The following is a 15,499-nucleotide window of genomic DNA, read 5'->3' on the forward strand; positions in this document are numbered from 1 at the left end:
AGGAAGTAAAGAGCAGGGAAGTTGATTGGTGAGAGAGATAAAGGACTAGAGAAAGGAGAATCTGATAAGAGAGGACAGAAGTCCATGGAAGTAAGAAAAGGGGAGAGGAACACCAGAGGGAGATGATGGGCAGATAAGGAGATAAAGTGAGCATAAAACTAATCAAAAAAGAAACAAGGAGCCAGGAATAACTTGTGTACTCTAGCTTCATTCTTACTTTATCGAGGTGTGCACATATGACATCGTGGGGTAATGACTTATGCCATTTATGTACTTTTACATATATAACCCATAATGCATTATTTAAACAAACAAATAATGCTTAAATGAACAATATATTTACAATATTACTCAAATATCACTGAAATATTAAATACTCAGCAACATCCTTCTGTATTAATCTCATTTTGCAGCACTTCGTTCATACTCATGAATGCCTTGGGGTTCAGTGGGATTTAGAAAAGTGTTTTCTAAAAAAACAAATTTATTCCAGCTCGCTAGATGTTGGCATACTTTACCATCTGGTTTTTACAAGATTTTCCAGCTTTTATCTTTCCTGAATTTACCACCCTTAGAACACCAATGCCCTTTTATGATGGGTATTATTGTTGTATTTTCATTATGCATTTTTCCAGACTTGATCAAGTTAAGCCACAGAAAGTTATCCTTGTCAAATGAGGAAGCAGGAGGGAGTGTCATGCTATTGGACCTGTGAAGGATCTATTCGTACTTCAGTAAATCCATTCATTATTCACAGTCCTACCATTAGAACTCGCATAGCCTCTTTTCTACTCAATTGCTTGCTGCATTGTACCTTCACCGTTCATCCTGTTTAGTACAACACTTTAGTAAGTCAGATAACTATCCATTATTTATAATATTGCAACTCAATCTTTAAAACAATTGAGTACACCAAAATATCCTAAGAAATCTGTGATTAGGCTGGAGTCAAATGTAACAGCCATTCTTTTCTCACAGACAATGAAACTATTATATATTGAGGATGGTGGTTCAATGTTAGGTAAGGGGATTTATGTTTTGTGAGTAATGGGTACTCTATTGTGAGTGATAACTAGGTGATAACAATGTGATCTGCACCATGGGCAAGCAGTTTTATATTGAAAATTATCTGCTTTATGCTTTAAGCTTGCCCTGACCAGGATCCAGATCTCCAAGTGTGGAATCCTGGACACAATAAGGAACATCGAGTCAGCATTGGACGTAATCAGAAGCTACTGCTATCATCTTCAGTGACAGTCCATTCTGTTCACATCTTTGATGGAGGTACACTTTAACTACTATTATCTAAGAGGCTTTAAACGATTTAATTGCTTTTCATACTAAGAAAGCTGATTCACTTTAAAATTCACTTAATTTTAGTCAATAGAACCATTACCTGCTTTGTGTTTTCACTTTGTTTGACATTACATTATCTATATTATTGTACAAAAGAGCTTTGATTGAGGTGGAACAAAAAAACCATTGCTCCATCACATATAATAAGTTAATTTTCAACGGAAATTTCAATGGATTAAGTGGATCAATTGATTTACAATGTGAAAATGAATATTTAGGTGGCCCTTTCAGAGAAATATTGGAAATATACTGAAAAGTGTAGAGGGAGCTGTGTAATACTCAGGTAGAGAGGAACAGATAGTTGACAAGTAGACAAGAATTGGAAACAAAATTGATGAAAACAATGAAGAAGTCAGGTAGCATCAGTGGAGAGAGAAGACCACTTAATGCTTTAGGTCAAAAATCTTCTGTCACGACTGGGAAAGAGAGAAATTCAAGTTGGTTTGAAGTTACATAGAAGGTTGGGGTGTGAGGGAAAATAGAGATATTTCCCTCCATAGATGTTGTCTGATTTCCTGAGTTCCTTTGGCATTTTGTACGTGTTGCTCAAAATTTCAGGCATCTGGAGAATTGCTTATTTTAAGGAAATGTCTCTGATAGGATGAGTCTAAGGAAATGAATTGTGGTTGATGGAGGCATGTCAGTGATTAGAGAGATAACTCAACAAAAGGAGTATAAAATGCTTCAGAATTCAGGGAAGTAAGAATTGCCCAGTATGAGCTAATGAAGAGAAAAACACTGAGCCAACATCACAGGTGGATGACTTCAGAATCAGAATCAAGTTTATTATCACTGACCTGTCATGAAGTTTGTTGTTTTGTGGCAGCAGTATAGTACAAGGCACAAAAGACTATAAATTACTATAAGAAATATTTCTAAAAGTGCAAAAAGAGAACAAATAGTTCATGGACAGTTCAGAAATGTAATGGCAGAGAAGGTGGTGTTATGCATCTTCAGGCTCCTATAACTCCTCTCTGATGGTAATAATGAGAAGAACACATGTTCTGAATGGTGAGAGATCTTAACGATGGATGCCGGCCTTCTTGGGGCATCAACTTTTGAAGATGTGCTCAATGCTGAGGTGGCTTGTGCCCATGTTGAAATTTGCTAACTCTACAGCTCTCTGCTGCTTTCTCCGATCCTGTGCATTGAAGCCTCTGTACTAGGAGGTGATGCAACCCGTCAGAATTTTCTCCACAATAACGCTGTAGAAATTTGCTAGAGTTTGTGGTGACATAACCAGGTCTCCCTAAACTCCCAATGAAGTACTGCTGCTGGTGTGCCTTCTTCGTGATTGCATCAATGTGTTGGGCCAGGGCAGATCCTCTGAGATGTCAATGCCCAGGAACTTGAAGCTACTCACTTTGCTGACCCCTTGATGTATGTTCTCCTGACTTCCCCTTCCTAAAGCCCACAATAATTTCTTGGTCTTACTGATATTGAATGGAAGGTTGTTGTGGTGACACCACTCAACCAACTGACATATCTCACTCCTGTATGTATACCTCCTTATCATCATCTGTGATCCTGCCAGCAACAGTTGCATCAACGGTGAATTTATAGATGGAGTTTGAGCTGTGCCTAGCCACTCAGTCATGAGTGTAGAGTGACTAGACCAGTGAGTCAGCATGCATCCCAGAAACGCACCTGTATTGATTGTTAGTCAAGAGTAGATGCTATTTCCAATTCACACTAACTGAGGTCTCCTACTGAGAAAGCTGAGATCCAGTTGCATAGGTGGCCAGTTCTGAAGCAGACAGAGAAAATAATTTACTAAACATTGTAGAATTTGTTTTCATGTACAGAAGGATGCAACTTTTCCAGATGGAAAACAAAGTATTGTTGCTCAAGCTCATATTGGGCATTATTCTGATAGTTCAGGAGGCCAGTGACAGAGATATGTCAGAATGGCAGTCAACAGGAAGCATGGGTTGTACATACAGACTGAACACAAACATTTCCCAACATGCCATAAAAATCTATTGCACATTCAAAACATTTCAGATTATTACTGATGCCATCACCTGCAAAGTGGGAAAAAGCCAGGTGGCCCCTTTTTTAACTAGCATGAAAATGGTTGGAAAAAAGACTCCTCTGATGCTGAAGTTTTTACTAATTCTGTGAGAACTAGCACACTGCATATAGATTGGGCACTCTGCTATGGCAATCTATTCAATTCCCATCAGATCTGTACCACTGATTTTTTAAATCTTCTTTAGGCAAACTAGTCATTTCAGACAATGGCAAAGAACATATTGTTCTCCGGACACGTAATATCCTGATTGAAGATGGAGGGGAGCTGCATATGGGAAGTGAAGACTGCCCATTTCAGACAAATGTCACCATCATTTTATATGGAAGGTAAAAGGAATTCAGAATATTATAGAGTTAATTACCCTTGTCCAGAATTGTACCTACGGAGAAGGCAAGGAAAATTAGTGAAGTTTTTAAAGTGATTTATTGTTAACATTGATATACATACACAGAGCATAAGTGTATACCCTGTGACATACAGTAAGTATATCCCATCTACTTATAAGGTATAAGAGATACAGGTATAAAAGTAGGATGTAGTGAGCTGCCCTCACTGCACTGTTGTCTATATATTTAATTGTATGACATCTGAATCTAAATCCAAACACTGTAAAGTTAACTTTGAGTTTGAAAAATTGTGTCAAATAGAAGATAGTTATTCAGATATCATAGTGTATGGCTTTCAGTTTTGATTTGCCTTAACTTCAATGGTTTCCATTGCATGCGTAGTTTGTGCAGTGCAGCCATTAGCATTATGCACCATGGAAAGGTTTTAGTAGGCCTTGCCTACCCTTGTCACAGGCAACAAAGTCCCTTTTATAATTGCAACAGCTGGTAAATTTATGGAAGGGATCTACATATGAGGAAGTTGTACTGTACTGCGTACAAGAAGAATCAACTGCCTTTGTCCATTTATGTATGACTTCCAGGCACATTTTCATATCCTAATAATCTTATTCAGTGCTCTTCCAGAGGCTGAAGATATCTCACTTTCTGTTCCATGTTGAGGTTCACATGGAACCTCTGATTGCCTGGTTGCATGTAGTGGCCATTTGTGAGTACCCTGCAGCTTCTTTCTTCCCATTTTAGCATTTGTCTTGTTCTGTACCTCTGTGCTACTTTTTAGTGTATTTAAGGGAAACAAGCAATTTAAAGTCAGTGGGATATCCTTAATCTCATGGATATCAGGGCCTATCAGAAACTGGATATCTGCCGTTAAGTAGTTCACCATTTGACATCCCACAGCCTTATGCCATCTACAAGTCAGAAATGCAATGGAATATTTTCCAGTTGCCTGGATCTGTGCAGTTACAACTATGATTAGATTATTTGATGCCCCAGAGCATAGTAGCTTGCTTGACTGGTACCCCATTCAACACCTTAAATATTCATTCCATCTACCACTGCCTTACCATGGCAGTGATGTGTACCATGTACAAAATCTTCAGAAAACGTCAACATATGACCTTGTAAATTTAAAAGTAGGTACTTCACCTGTTTTACCATAGAGTAAGATCTGTTTGTAATCCCAATTCATAGAAACATAGAAAACTTACAGCACAATGTTGTTGTTGTTGTTCGTCCTTCGTAGTCGAAGATGACCATGGCTTCAAAGTCAAATGGGAGATTGGTGGCTGTGGGTCCAGAGGTGACTGATGAGGCCAATCCGGGCCCTGAAGGCTCGCCCACATGTGGGACACAAGTGGGTGGGTGCTGTCGTGGCAGTGGATGCTGCTCGGGCCTTGCGCACAGCACGCTTTTGTTGCGCCTTGATGATGCGCCTGACTTCAGCTGCACGGGCTCCTGTGGTGATCTTGCTGCGCCAAGCTGGATGGTCGAGCACAATACAGGCCCTTCGGCCCACAAAGTTGTGCTGAACGTGTCCCTACCTTAGAAATTACTAGGCTTACCCATAGCCCTCTATTTTTCTAACCTCCATGTACCTATCCAAAAGTCTCTTAAAAGACCCTATCATATCTGCCTCCACCACCATTGCCGGCAGCCCATTCCAGGTACTCACCACTCTCTGTGTATAAAAAAAAAAAAAAAAAAAAAAAAAAAAAAAAACTTACCCCTGACATCTCCTCTGTACCTACTCCCCAGCACCTTAAACCTGTGTCCTCTTGTGGCAACCATTTCAGCCCTGGAAAAAAGCCTCTAACTATCCACATGATCAATGCCTCTCATCATCTTATACACCTCTATCAGGTCACCCCTCATCCTCCATCGCTCCAAGGAGAAAAGGCCGAGTTCACTCAACCTGTTTTCATAAGGCATGCTCCCCAATCCAGGCAACATCCTTGTAAATCTCCTCTTCACCCTTTCTATGGTTTCCACATCCTTCCTGTAGTGAGGCGACCAGAACTGAGCACAGTACTCCGAGTGGGGTCTGACCAGGGTCCCATATAGCTGCAAAATTGCCTCTCGGCTCCTAAATTCAATTCCACGACTGATGAAGGCCAATACACCGTATGCCTTCCTAACCACAGAGTCAACCTGCACAGCTACTTTGAGCGTCCTATGGACTCAGACCCCAAGATCCCTCTGATCCTCCACACTGCCAAGAGTCTTACCATTAATACTATATTCTGCCATCATATTTGACCTACTAAAATGAACCACTTCACACTTATCTCGGTTGAACTCCATCTGCCACTTCTCAGCACAGTTTTGCATCCTATCAATGTCCTGCTGTAACCTCTGACAGCCCTCCACACTATCAACAACACCCCCAACCTTTGTTTCATCAGCAAACTTACTAACCCATCCCTCCATTTCCTCATCCAGGTCATTTATAAAGATCACGAAGAGTAAGGGTCCCAGAACAGATCCCTGAGGCACACCACTGGTCACAGACCTGCTTGCAGAATTTGACCTGTCTACAACCACTCTTTGCCTTCTGTGGGCAAGCCAGTTCTGGATCCACAAAGCAATGTCCCCTTGGATCCCATAACTCCTTACTTTCTCAATAAGCCTTGCATGGGGTACCTTATCAAGTGTCTTGCTGAAATCCATATACACTACATCTACTGCTCTTCCTTTATCAATGTGTTTAGTCACATCCTCAAAAAATTCAATCAGGCTCATAAGGCACGACCTGCCTTTGACAAAGCCGTGCTGACTATTCCTAATCATATTAAACGTCTCCAAATGTTCATAAATCCTGCCTCTCAGGATCTTTCCATCAACTTACCAACCACTGAAGTAAGACTCACTGGTCTATAATTTCCTGGGTTATCTTTACTCCCTTTCTTGAAAAAAGGAACAACATCAGCAACCCTCCAATCCTCCGGAACCTCTCCCGTCCCCATTGATGATGCAAAAATCATCGTCAGAGGCTCAGCAATCTCCTCCCTTGCCTCCCACAGTAGCCTGGGGTACATCTCATTCAGTCCCGGCAATTTATCCAACTTGATGCTTTCCAAAAGCTCCAGCATATCCTGTTTCTTAATATCTACATGCTCAAGCTTTTCAGTCCACTGCAAGTTATCACTACAATCACTAGGATCCTTTTCCATAGTGAATACTGAAGCAAAGTATTCATTAAGTACCTCTGCTATTTCCTCTGATTCCATACACACTTTTCCACTGTCACACTTGATTGGTCCTATTCTCTCACGTCTTATCCTCTTGCACTTCACATACTTGTCGAATGCTTTGGGGTTTTCCTTAATCCTGCCCGCCAAGGCCTTCTCCTGGCTCTCCTAATTTCCGTCTTAAGCTCCTTCCTGTTAGCCTTATAATCTTCTAGATCTCTAACATTACCTAGCTCTCTGAACCTTTTGTAAGCTTTTCTTTTCTTCTTGACTAGATTTATTACAGTTTTTGTACACCACGGTTCCTGTACCCTATCATAACTTCCCTGTCTCATTGGAATGTACCTGTGCAGAACTCCACACAAATATCCCCTGAACATTTGCCACATTTCTTCTATACTTTTCCCTGAGAACATCTGTTCCCAATTTAAGCTTTCAATTTCCTGTCTGATAGCCTCATATTTCCCCTTACTCCATTTAAATGCTTTTCTAACTTGTCTGTTCCTATCTCTCTCCAATGCTATTGTAAAGGAGATAGAATTATGATCACTATCTCCAAAATGCTCCCCACTGAGAGATCTAACACCTGACCAGGTTCATTTCCCAATACCAAATCAAGTAGTCTCTCCTCTTGTAGGCGTATCTACATATTGTTTCAAGAAACCTTCCTGAACACACCTAACAAACTCCACTCCATCTAAACCCCTTGCTCTAGGGAGATGCCAGTCGATATTTGGGAAATTAAAATCTCCCACCACAACAATTCTGTTATTATTACACCTTTCCAGGATCTGTTTCCCTAGCTTCTCCTTGATATCCCTGTTATTATTGAGCAGCCTATTAAAAACACCCAGTAAAGTTATTGACCCCTTGCTGTTCCTAACCTCCACCCACAACAACTCCGTAGACAATCCCCCCATGATGTCCACCTTTTCTGCAGCTGTGACACTATCTCTGATCAACAATGCCACACTCTCACCTCTTTTGCCTTCCTCCCTGTCCTTTCTGAAACATCTAAATCCCGGCACTTGAAGTAACCATTCCTGTCCCTGAGCCATCCAAGTCTCTGTAATAGCCACCACATCAATTCTGTACTCCCATCTACCCATAGTCACCATTTTTATCAAGAATCTGTCTACCTCTGTTTTAAAAGTGTTTAAGTCTCTGCTTTCACCACTGTTTAAGCATTCCAAAGACTCTTGACCCTGAGAGAAAAAAAGAACTTCCATATTGCTTCTATCTTTATTTTTAAACAGTAACCACTTATTCAAGGTTCTGGAAATATCCTCACCACACCCACCTCTCTACTTTGCTCATCTTGGCCTCTGCAACAGTATCTCCCAAGCTTGTGAACATTATAATTCAGAATGCCAACATCAGCAAGCACACAGGAACACCAACCCTGCAGGTTTCTTGCTCAGTTAGACAACATCTTGTACATATTGTGGATTCCGGTTAGTTAGGCTGTTGGGTAATCAAGGCAGCTACTTATTTGGGGCATATCTTAAAGAACTAAAATTTATTGAGAAAAATAGCTGGGATTCTCTTTGTTTATTTAGGACACTATGCTGCTGAACTGGGACAGGAGACTGCTGCTGAGCAGTTTTTCACTAGTATCAGTCTCGTGCCCTTGCGTGGCTGTTACCACATTGTGCTTAGACCAAGCAGTTTTTAAATAGCATCAGTTGCATGTGTTTGAATTCTAAAACCAGTGATTGTTTGTGACTGATAGTTAGCGAGAAATAAGCAGTAAGACAATTCAGAACTGTTTTGTTCAATGTGGTTTCAAGCATTCAGGCTTGGAGATGCCAAAAATGTTCAGAAGTGAAAATGAGACGATTTTGCTACTTTAATATTAGGAACTATAAAGAGTTTGAAGGTGTTGATAATCTCTCTTGAACGTTACAATGAAAATGAACATTTGGAGGATGCAATCATTAAAACCATTGTATGAAGGCAGTCCATTATCTGCACAAAATGTCCGCGCTGATTTTGTTTCATTTATAGTCAATCAAAAGAATATGGCAGTCAAAAGTCAAAGTCTGTCCTGAGCCTTGTGGCCCATCAGGCCAGTGCTTATGCCGGTTTCTGTGGCGTGAAGCGACTGAGAGACTCCCCCGCACCCCCCCCCCCCCGGATAGGACACCAGTCTATCGCAAGGTTAACCCCCAGCATTTTGCCGGTACCCATTTTCAGCTGGGTGGACTGGAGTAGTGTGTGGTTAAGTGTCTTGCTCAAAGACACAACACGCTGCCTTGGCCAAGACTCGAACCCATGACCTTCAGATCGTGAGCCCAACGCCCTAACCACTTGGCCACGCGTCACACGAATATGGCAGTATACACGATGAATTCCTCCATTGATAACTATTAGGAACTAATACATAGTTTTATAGTACTGTACAGGTATTGGTAGTGTTCTAAATTGTTTTGCATTTAATTTAAATAAATAATTTTTACTCAGTAAAACAGTAGTTTGTCTTTTTAACTACTTCCATTAAACCAGCTAATTGATGCAGCCACTTAGTTACTGCCTGTTACACCGTTGGCATTTGGGCAGCATTGAATGTCCTCCATCTCTATCTGTCCTTGGCCATCTTCTTTACTGTGCTCCAAGTGTGGTTCAGGGTCCTCGTTTCTGTCTCTACAGTACGGCACCAAGTTGTCTTTGGTCGTCCACATTTCCTCTGTCCTTCAGGGATCTAATGAAGTGCTGTCTTGATGATCAAGTTGGCCACTCTTCTCATCATGTGCCCAATCCATGTCCAAATTTTCCTCATGATGATTGTGGCCATGTCCTCTTAGTGACACTGGAGTAGTAGGGTGTGGTTGGAGATCTTTCTTGGCCAAAAAATTATGGAGAATCTTCCAAAGGCTCATGGTGTGGAAGGTTATCCTCTGTCAAGTGCAAGCATTCTGACCCATACAAGAGTGTGGACAGAACACAGATCTGATACTGCTTCACCTTGGTGTGGATGCAGTACGTGGTTGATCCCCATATGTTGCTCATTGAGCTGAAGACATCTCCTGGTCCCATCATCCTGCTGAATGATGCTGCCCAGGTAGGTGAATCTGCCAATGCTGGGTAAGTCGATGCCATATGCCTTGATGGGAGAAGGAGACTCAATATTGATGGTCATGGTCTCAGCCTTTCTCCAGCCAACTCTGGGTCCAAACTGTCCATCAAAGGTACACAAGCACGGAGTTTACTCTTGCATGTGCTAGTATGTATATGATAATTATGCGAAGTCATTCGCAAAGTCAGGATGTTCTAAAGTAGAAAAAAAAGTCCACCCAATACCTCTCTGCTTATCTTTTGTTGTTTGCCTCATAACTCAGTCAATCACCAAGTTAAGTAATATCGCTGACATCACACAGCCTTGCCTGACTCTGTCTTAACTTCAAAGCTCAAATTTCAGTCCCCATCTGTGCAGGTGAAGTTAGCATAGAAGCTCTGAAATTGAATTGAATTGATTTTATTACTTACATCCTTCATATACATGAGGAGTAAAAATCTTTACGTTATGTCTCCGTCTAAATGTGCAAAGTGCAATCATAGTAGTTTATAGTAAATATTATGTACAACAGGATAGTCAATATAACAGAAATACAGTTGCATCAACATGAATTAAACAGTCTGATGTCCTGGTGGAAGAAGCTGTACCAGAGCCTGTTGGTCCTGGCTTTTATGCTGCAGTACCATTTCCTGGATGGTAGCTGGAACAGTTTGTGGTTGGGGTGACTCGGGTCTCCAATGATCCTTCAGGCCCTCTTTACACACCTGTCTTTGTAAATGTCCTGAATAGTGGGAAGTTCACATCTACAGATGCGCTGGGCTGTCTGCACCACTCTCTGCAGAGTCCTGTGATTGAGGGAAGCACAGTTCCCATAGCAGGCAGTACTGCAGCCAGTCAGGATGCTCTCAATTGTGACCTGTAGAAAGTTCTTAGAATTTGGGGGGCCATACCAAACTTCTTCAACTGTCTGAAGTGAAAGAGGCGCTGTTGTGCCATTTTCACCACACAGCCGGTATGTACAAACCACATGAGAGCCTCAGCGGTCTTTATGCCGAGGAACTTAAAGCTGTTTACTCTCTCAAACCCAGATCCATTGATGTCTTTTGGGGTTAGCCTGTCTCCATTCCTCCTGTAGTCCACAACCAGCTCCTTTGTCTTTGCGACATTGAAGAAGAGCTCGTTTTCTTGACTCCACTGTGTCAGGGTGATGACTTACTCTCTGTAGGCTGCCTCATTATTATTTGAGATTAGGCCAATCATATCGGAGCTGAGGGTGGCGACACAGTCATGAGTATACAGAAAGTAAAGGAGGGGGCTTAGTACACAGCCCTGAGGGGCACCTGTGTTGAGGGTGAGGAAGCCCACTCTTACCACCTGCTGGTGATCTGACAGGAAGTCGAGGATCCAGCTACACAAGGCAAGATGAAGGCTGAGGCCTCTGAGCTTCTTGTCGAGCCTGGAGGAAATTATGGTGTTGAATGCTGAACTGTAGTCCAAGAACAGCATTCTCAGAAAAGTATCCCTCTTCTCCAGATGTTTAAAGACTGTGTCATCTGTCGATTGGTTGTGTCGGTAGGCAAATTGTAGGGGGTTCAGTGTGGGTGGTAGCATGTTGCAGATGTAGTCCTTGACCAGCCTCTTAAAGCATTTGCTTATTATTGAGGTGAGTGCGACAGGACACCAGTTGTTCGGACATGTTACCTTGGTCTTTTCGGGTACAGGGACAATGGTGGATGTTTTGAAGCAGGTGGGCACTCTACACTGGGAGAGAGAGAGAGAGAGATTAAAAATGTCTGTAAACACACCTGCCAGTTGTGCCGCGCACATCCTGAGTACTCGCCCTGGGATGCTGTCCGGTCACGCAGCCTTGCGGCTGTCCACTCGTTGGAAACACCTGCGTACTTCAGCCTCAGAGGTGACCAAGCAGGTCTCTTCAGGGGCTCAGTATTGGCAACATCGAATCGCATGTAAAAAACATTTAGCTCGTCTGGGAGAAAGGCATCAATGTTGGAAATTCCACTGCATTTAGCTTTGAAGTCTGTGATGGTGTGCAGACTTTGCCAATAAACTGTGTGTGTCATTGGTGAAAAGTTGAGTCTGAATCTTGTCTCTGTATTGTTGTTTCACTGCCTTGATGACCTTGCAAAGATTGTAGCTGCATTTCTTGAGCTCTTGCTGATTACCGGTAGTGTAAGCTCTGTCTCGCATGGTAAGTGCTGCTCGCACAGAACTTTTGATCCAGGGTTTCTTTGGAAAGACCCTGACCGATTTCTGGAGGACAACATCCTCGATGCACTTCCGGATGAAATTTGTGACCCTTTCCGTGTACTCGTAGACATCTTCATCATGGACAACATTCCAGTCGACATCATCAAAGCAGTCCTGCAGTGTGGTTTAATTACGGACGCCTCTTGTTTCAGCTTCTGAATGTACTTTGGCAACAGTAAAATGGAGGAGTGATCTGATTTTCCAAATGGGGGCCACTCTGTGTACTGTTCTATGATGTTATACAATATGAAGATCTGAACGACACATCCTTTGTTTCTCCTGAAGCCAGCTTGCTCTTTCCTCAAGCACATATTGACGGCACCTGTAATCCACTGGACAAAGACTTTATTGAGAATCTTGCTGGCAAAACTGACAAAAGTGTGGTGCCACAGCAGTTGCTGCAATCACTTGGTGCTCCTTTCTTGGGGATTCTAACAATAACTCATTTTGTCCAGTCCTTGGGTCCTTGTCTCTGTTCCCTGATTATAGTAAGCAGTGGTTGCAGGATGGGTGCTACAACGTTTGGTTCAGCTTTGAACAGTTTGGTGTTCAAATTGTCATGTCCTGGATGTTCTTTAATGATTGAATCACAGCAATAATCCTTCTTTCATGGGTGGATCTGAGTTGATGTCAAAGTCCTCAGCTGCCTCTTGTATGTCAGGTTCTCCATTTGGTGGTGGTCTATTCAGTAATTCTCTGAGATACTCTGCCCATCATGTTTCATGCTCTTTCTCAGTTTTTCAAAAGCAGACCGTTCTTATTTGGATCTTATCCACTGGACCGTTCTCATCCACTGGATCTGATCTGGAACTTTCCAAATACAGTACTAGTTTTGAAATCTTGTGTATATTTCCCTGATCACCTTGACTGGCTGCTTTTTCAGCCTCCTCTGCAAGGTCTTCCAACTATACTGTTACAAGTCACTTCACTTCCTTGTTGGCTTCAGTATATGCTAGTTGTAGGGGCAGCCACTTAATTGGTCCTGATGTGGCCCAGTTAATTGGAATCCACTGTATATTGTCTCTCTTTCATCATCATTATGACCTTCATTTCTAATGAACTCGTCTTGCTGTGCAGATTTGAAAGAGGGTACCAGTTGAATTGTTGATCTCCAAAAAAGAGCATTGGCATCAAATTATGTATGCTGATTGGTGTTATGTTTTCTGTGCTCTGAATTCTTTTATATTTTTTTCATGATACACACACAAATGCTTTCACTAAAGCTAGAGTGACTCACTCCACAAAAATGTACCAGTGATGTCATTCTGAACCTGTCAGCACCTCGCAAAACTGAAGATCCCAATTTCCTAGTAATAAAGCTTATGGTTAATGAAAGTTTGAACGTTTAGAGTAGCAGTTAATATAGCACAGAAACAGGCCCTTTTGCCCAACTCATCCTTGCCAACCATGATTCCCATTCTATTTTCCCACATTTGGGCCTATATCCATGCAGACTGGCCAGTTGGAATATGAAGTTCTAGGACATTGAGTGGTAGAGCACGGAAACAGTCCCTTTGGTCCACAATGTTGTACCAAACTAATCGAATGTAATCTGTACTAATCAAATTAATCTAAGTTAGTAATCAAATGCCAAACTGAACTAATCCTTTCTGCTACACAATGTGCATATCCTTCCATTTCCTGTACATTCATGTGCCTTTCTAACAGCCTTTTGAACACCTTGGTTTTATTTGCCTCCACTACCACCCCAGACAGTGCACTCTAGGCATCCATTTAATTCCAGATATGTTTAATTTGTAAAAAGTTTTCAAAATTTTCATCAGGTTTGGCCACCTCTGGGTAGGGAGGAACAAAGGTAATGTTCCAGATCAATGACTCTTTATCACTATGTTTTTCATCTACTTTCAGATATCCATCATCTGCAGTGTTTTAAATTTTAAATTACTGTTCTATTTGTAGATCTGATGAAGAAACAGAAAAACTTCATAGTTACTTTGGACTGAAATATATTGGCGTTAGTCGAGGAGGCACTCTGGAAATTCATGGTGCTCATAAAATGTCCTGGACGTTTTTGAACCGGACCCTCCATCCTGGTGGGATGACAGAAGGTGGCTACTACTTTGAAAGAAGCTGGGGACATCGAGGCATCATTGTTCATGTCATTAACCAGTATGGAGAAGTGATCCATTCAGACAGGTATGATTTATATTGGTTTGTTACATTTTATAGCTCAGAACTTTCTCAGATTCATGGTAGGAAAGAGTCTGAAAGCTATATTGCTCTGATGCACAGCCTCAATCCGCATTACTGTTCAGTGTGCTTCTGTTCCACTCCTTACAGAGTAAGAATACCGTGTGCACTGTTCAGAGCTGCACTCAAAGTGATTGATGACTCTAATATCCATACGCTCAATTAAGTTATTTCAATAAAACAGGTTTGATACATATAAAAACGAAGAGGCAAGCAAGCGGCTTGCTGAGTATTTGGACAGAGTTGAAAAAGGAATGATAATATCGGTGGCTGTAAATGATGAAGGATCGGCTAAACTGGACGACTTTGCCAGGAACGCCCTGTCGAAGTTGGGGAGCAAGTACTTCAGACACCTGGGATTCAGGTAAATGCTTTAAAATACTAACTGATTATATTTTTGTTAAGGAAAAATCTTGCATATAAAACCAATTAACTTCTTGGATGACTTCAGTGACTGTATTTATTCACACTTGGCAGTTGACTGATTTCTCAAGCACTGTAACAAATCCAGATTACCTATTGCTATGCCCATTTTTAATCCTTTTGCTAATTTATGTGCACCTTACTTCATTTCTCTTCCCATATTAGGTGGATCAATTAACATTGTGGTAGATGTAACAAATATGACCCTGTAACGGTGTGCTACACACAGCGCTAAAATAACCACACGTAGTCAGTGAGTTAGATTTGCGATGAAAGAGATTTATTTAAACTTCACGGCCTGCTTTAAAGCCTTCCCGTTCCCGCTCTCCCTGGGTGAGACTGCCGTGGGGAATGCATATTCCCAGACCCTTTCCGCACGTGGGATTTTCCCCCAGCTGGTGAAGATGGCCTGGCGCCCTTTTTGGGGCCGGCCCTCTGCCTGCGCGCGCTGTTTCGTAAGCCGGTTCGTGTGTGCTAGAAAATGGGTCGCCACATAACCCCCCCCCCCCCCCCCCCCAGAACCGGCGATACCTCCCCCAATGTCCACAGTCTGGATTGGACTCTGTTTGGGAGATCTGCCCCTGTGCCACGGTGCCTGAGCCTGGACCGGCTGCGCCAAGTCCAAATGGGCCGGCTTGAGTCGGTCCACTGTGAA

General features: G+C 42.1%; 1 protein-coding gene across 1 annotated transcript in view; it reads left to right on the plus strand.

Annotated features, from left to right (window-relative positions):
* The window catches only part of cemip (cell migration inducing hyaluronidase 1), a 215,876-nt gene that overhangs the window by 105,246 nt on the left and 95,131 nt on the right, over window positions 1-15,499 (plus strand). The window contains exons 3-6 of the mRNA XM_072278406.1: window positions 1,147-1,284; window positions 3,576-3,717; window positions 14,131-14,367; window positions 14,606-14,785. Of these exons, the coding sequence (XP_072134507.1) occupies window positions 1,147-1,284; window positions 3,576-3,717; window positions 14,131-14,367; window positions 14,606-14,785 (697 nt within the window). The remainder of the gene's footprint in view (window positions 1-1,146; window positions 1,285-3,575; window positions 3,718-14,130; window positions 14,368-14,605; window positions 14,786-15,499) is intronic.

The sequence above is a fragment of the Mobula birostris genome, chromosome 14 (genome assembly GCF_030028105.1).
Source record: "Mobula birostris isolate sMobBir1 chromosome 14, sMobBir1.hap1, whole genome shotgun sequence".
Classification (NCBI taxonomy): Eukaryota; Metazoa; Chordata; class Chondrichthyes; order Myliobatiformes; family Myliobatidae; genus Mobula; species Mobula birostris.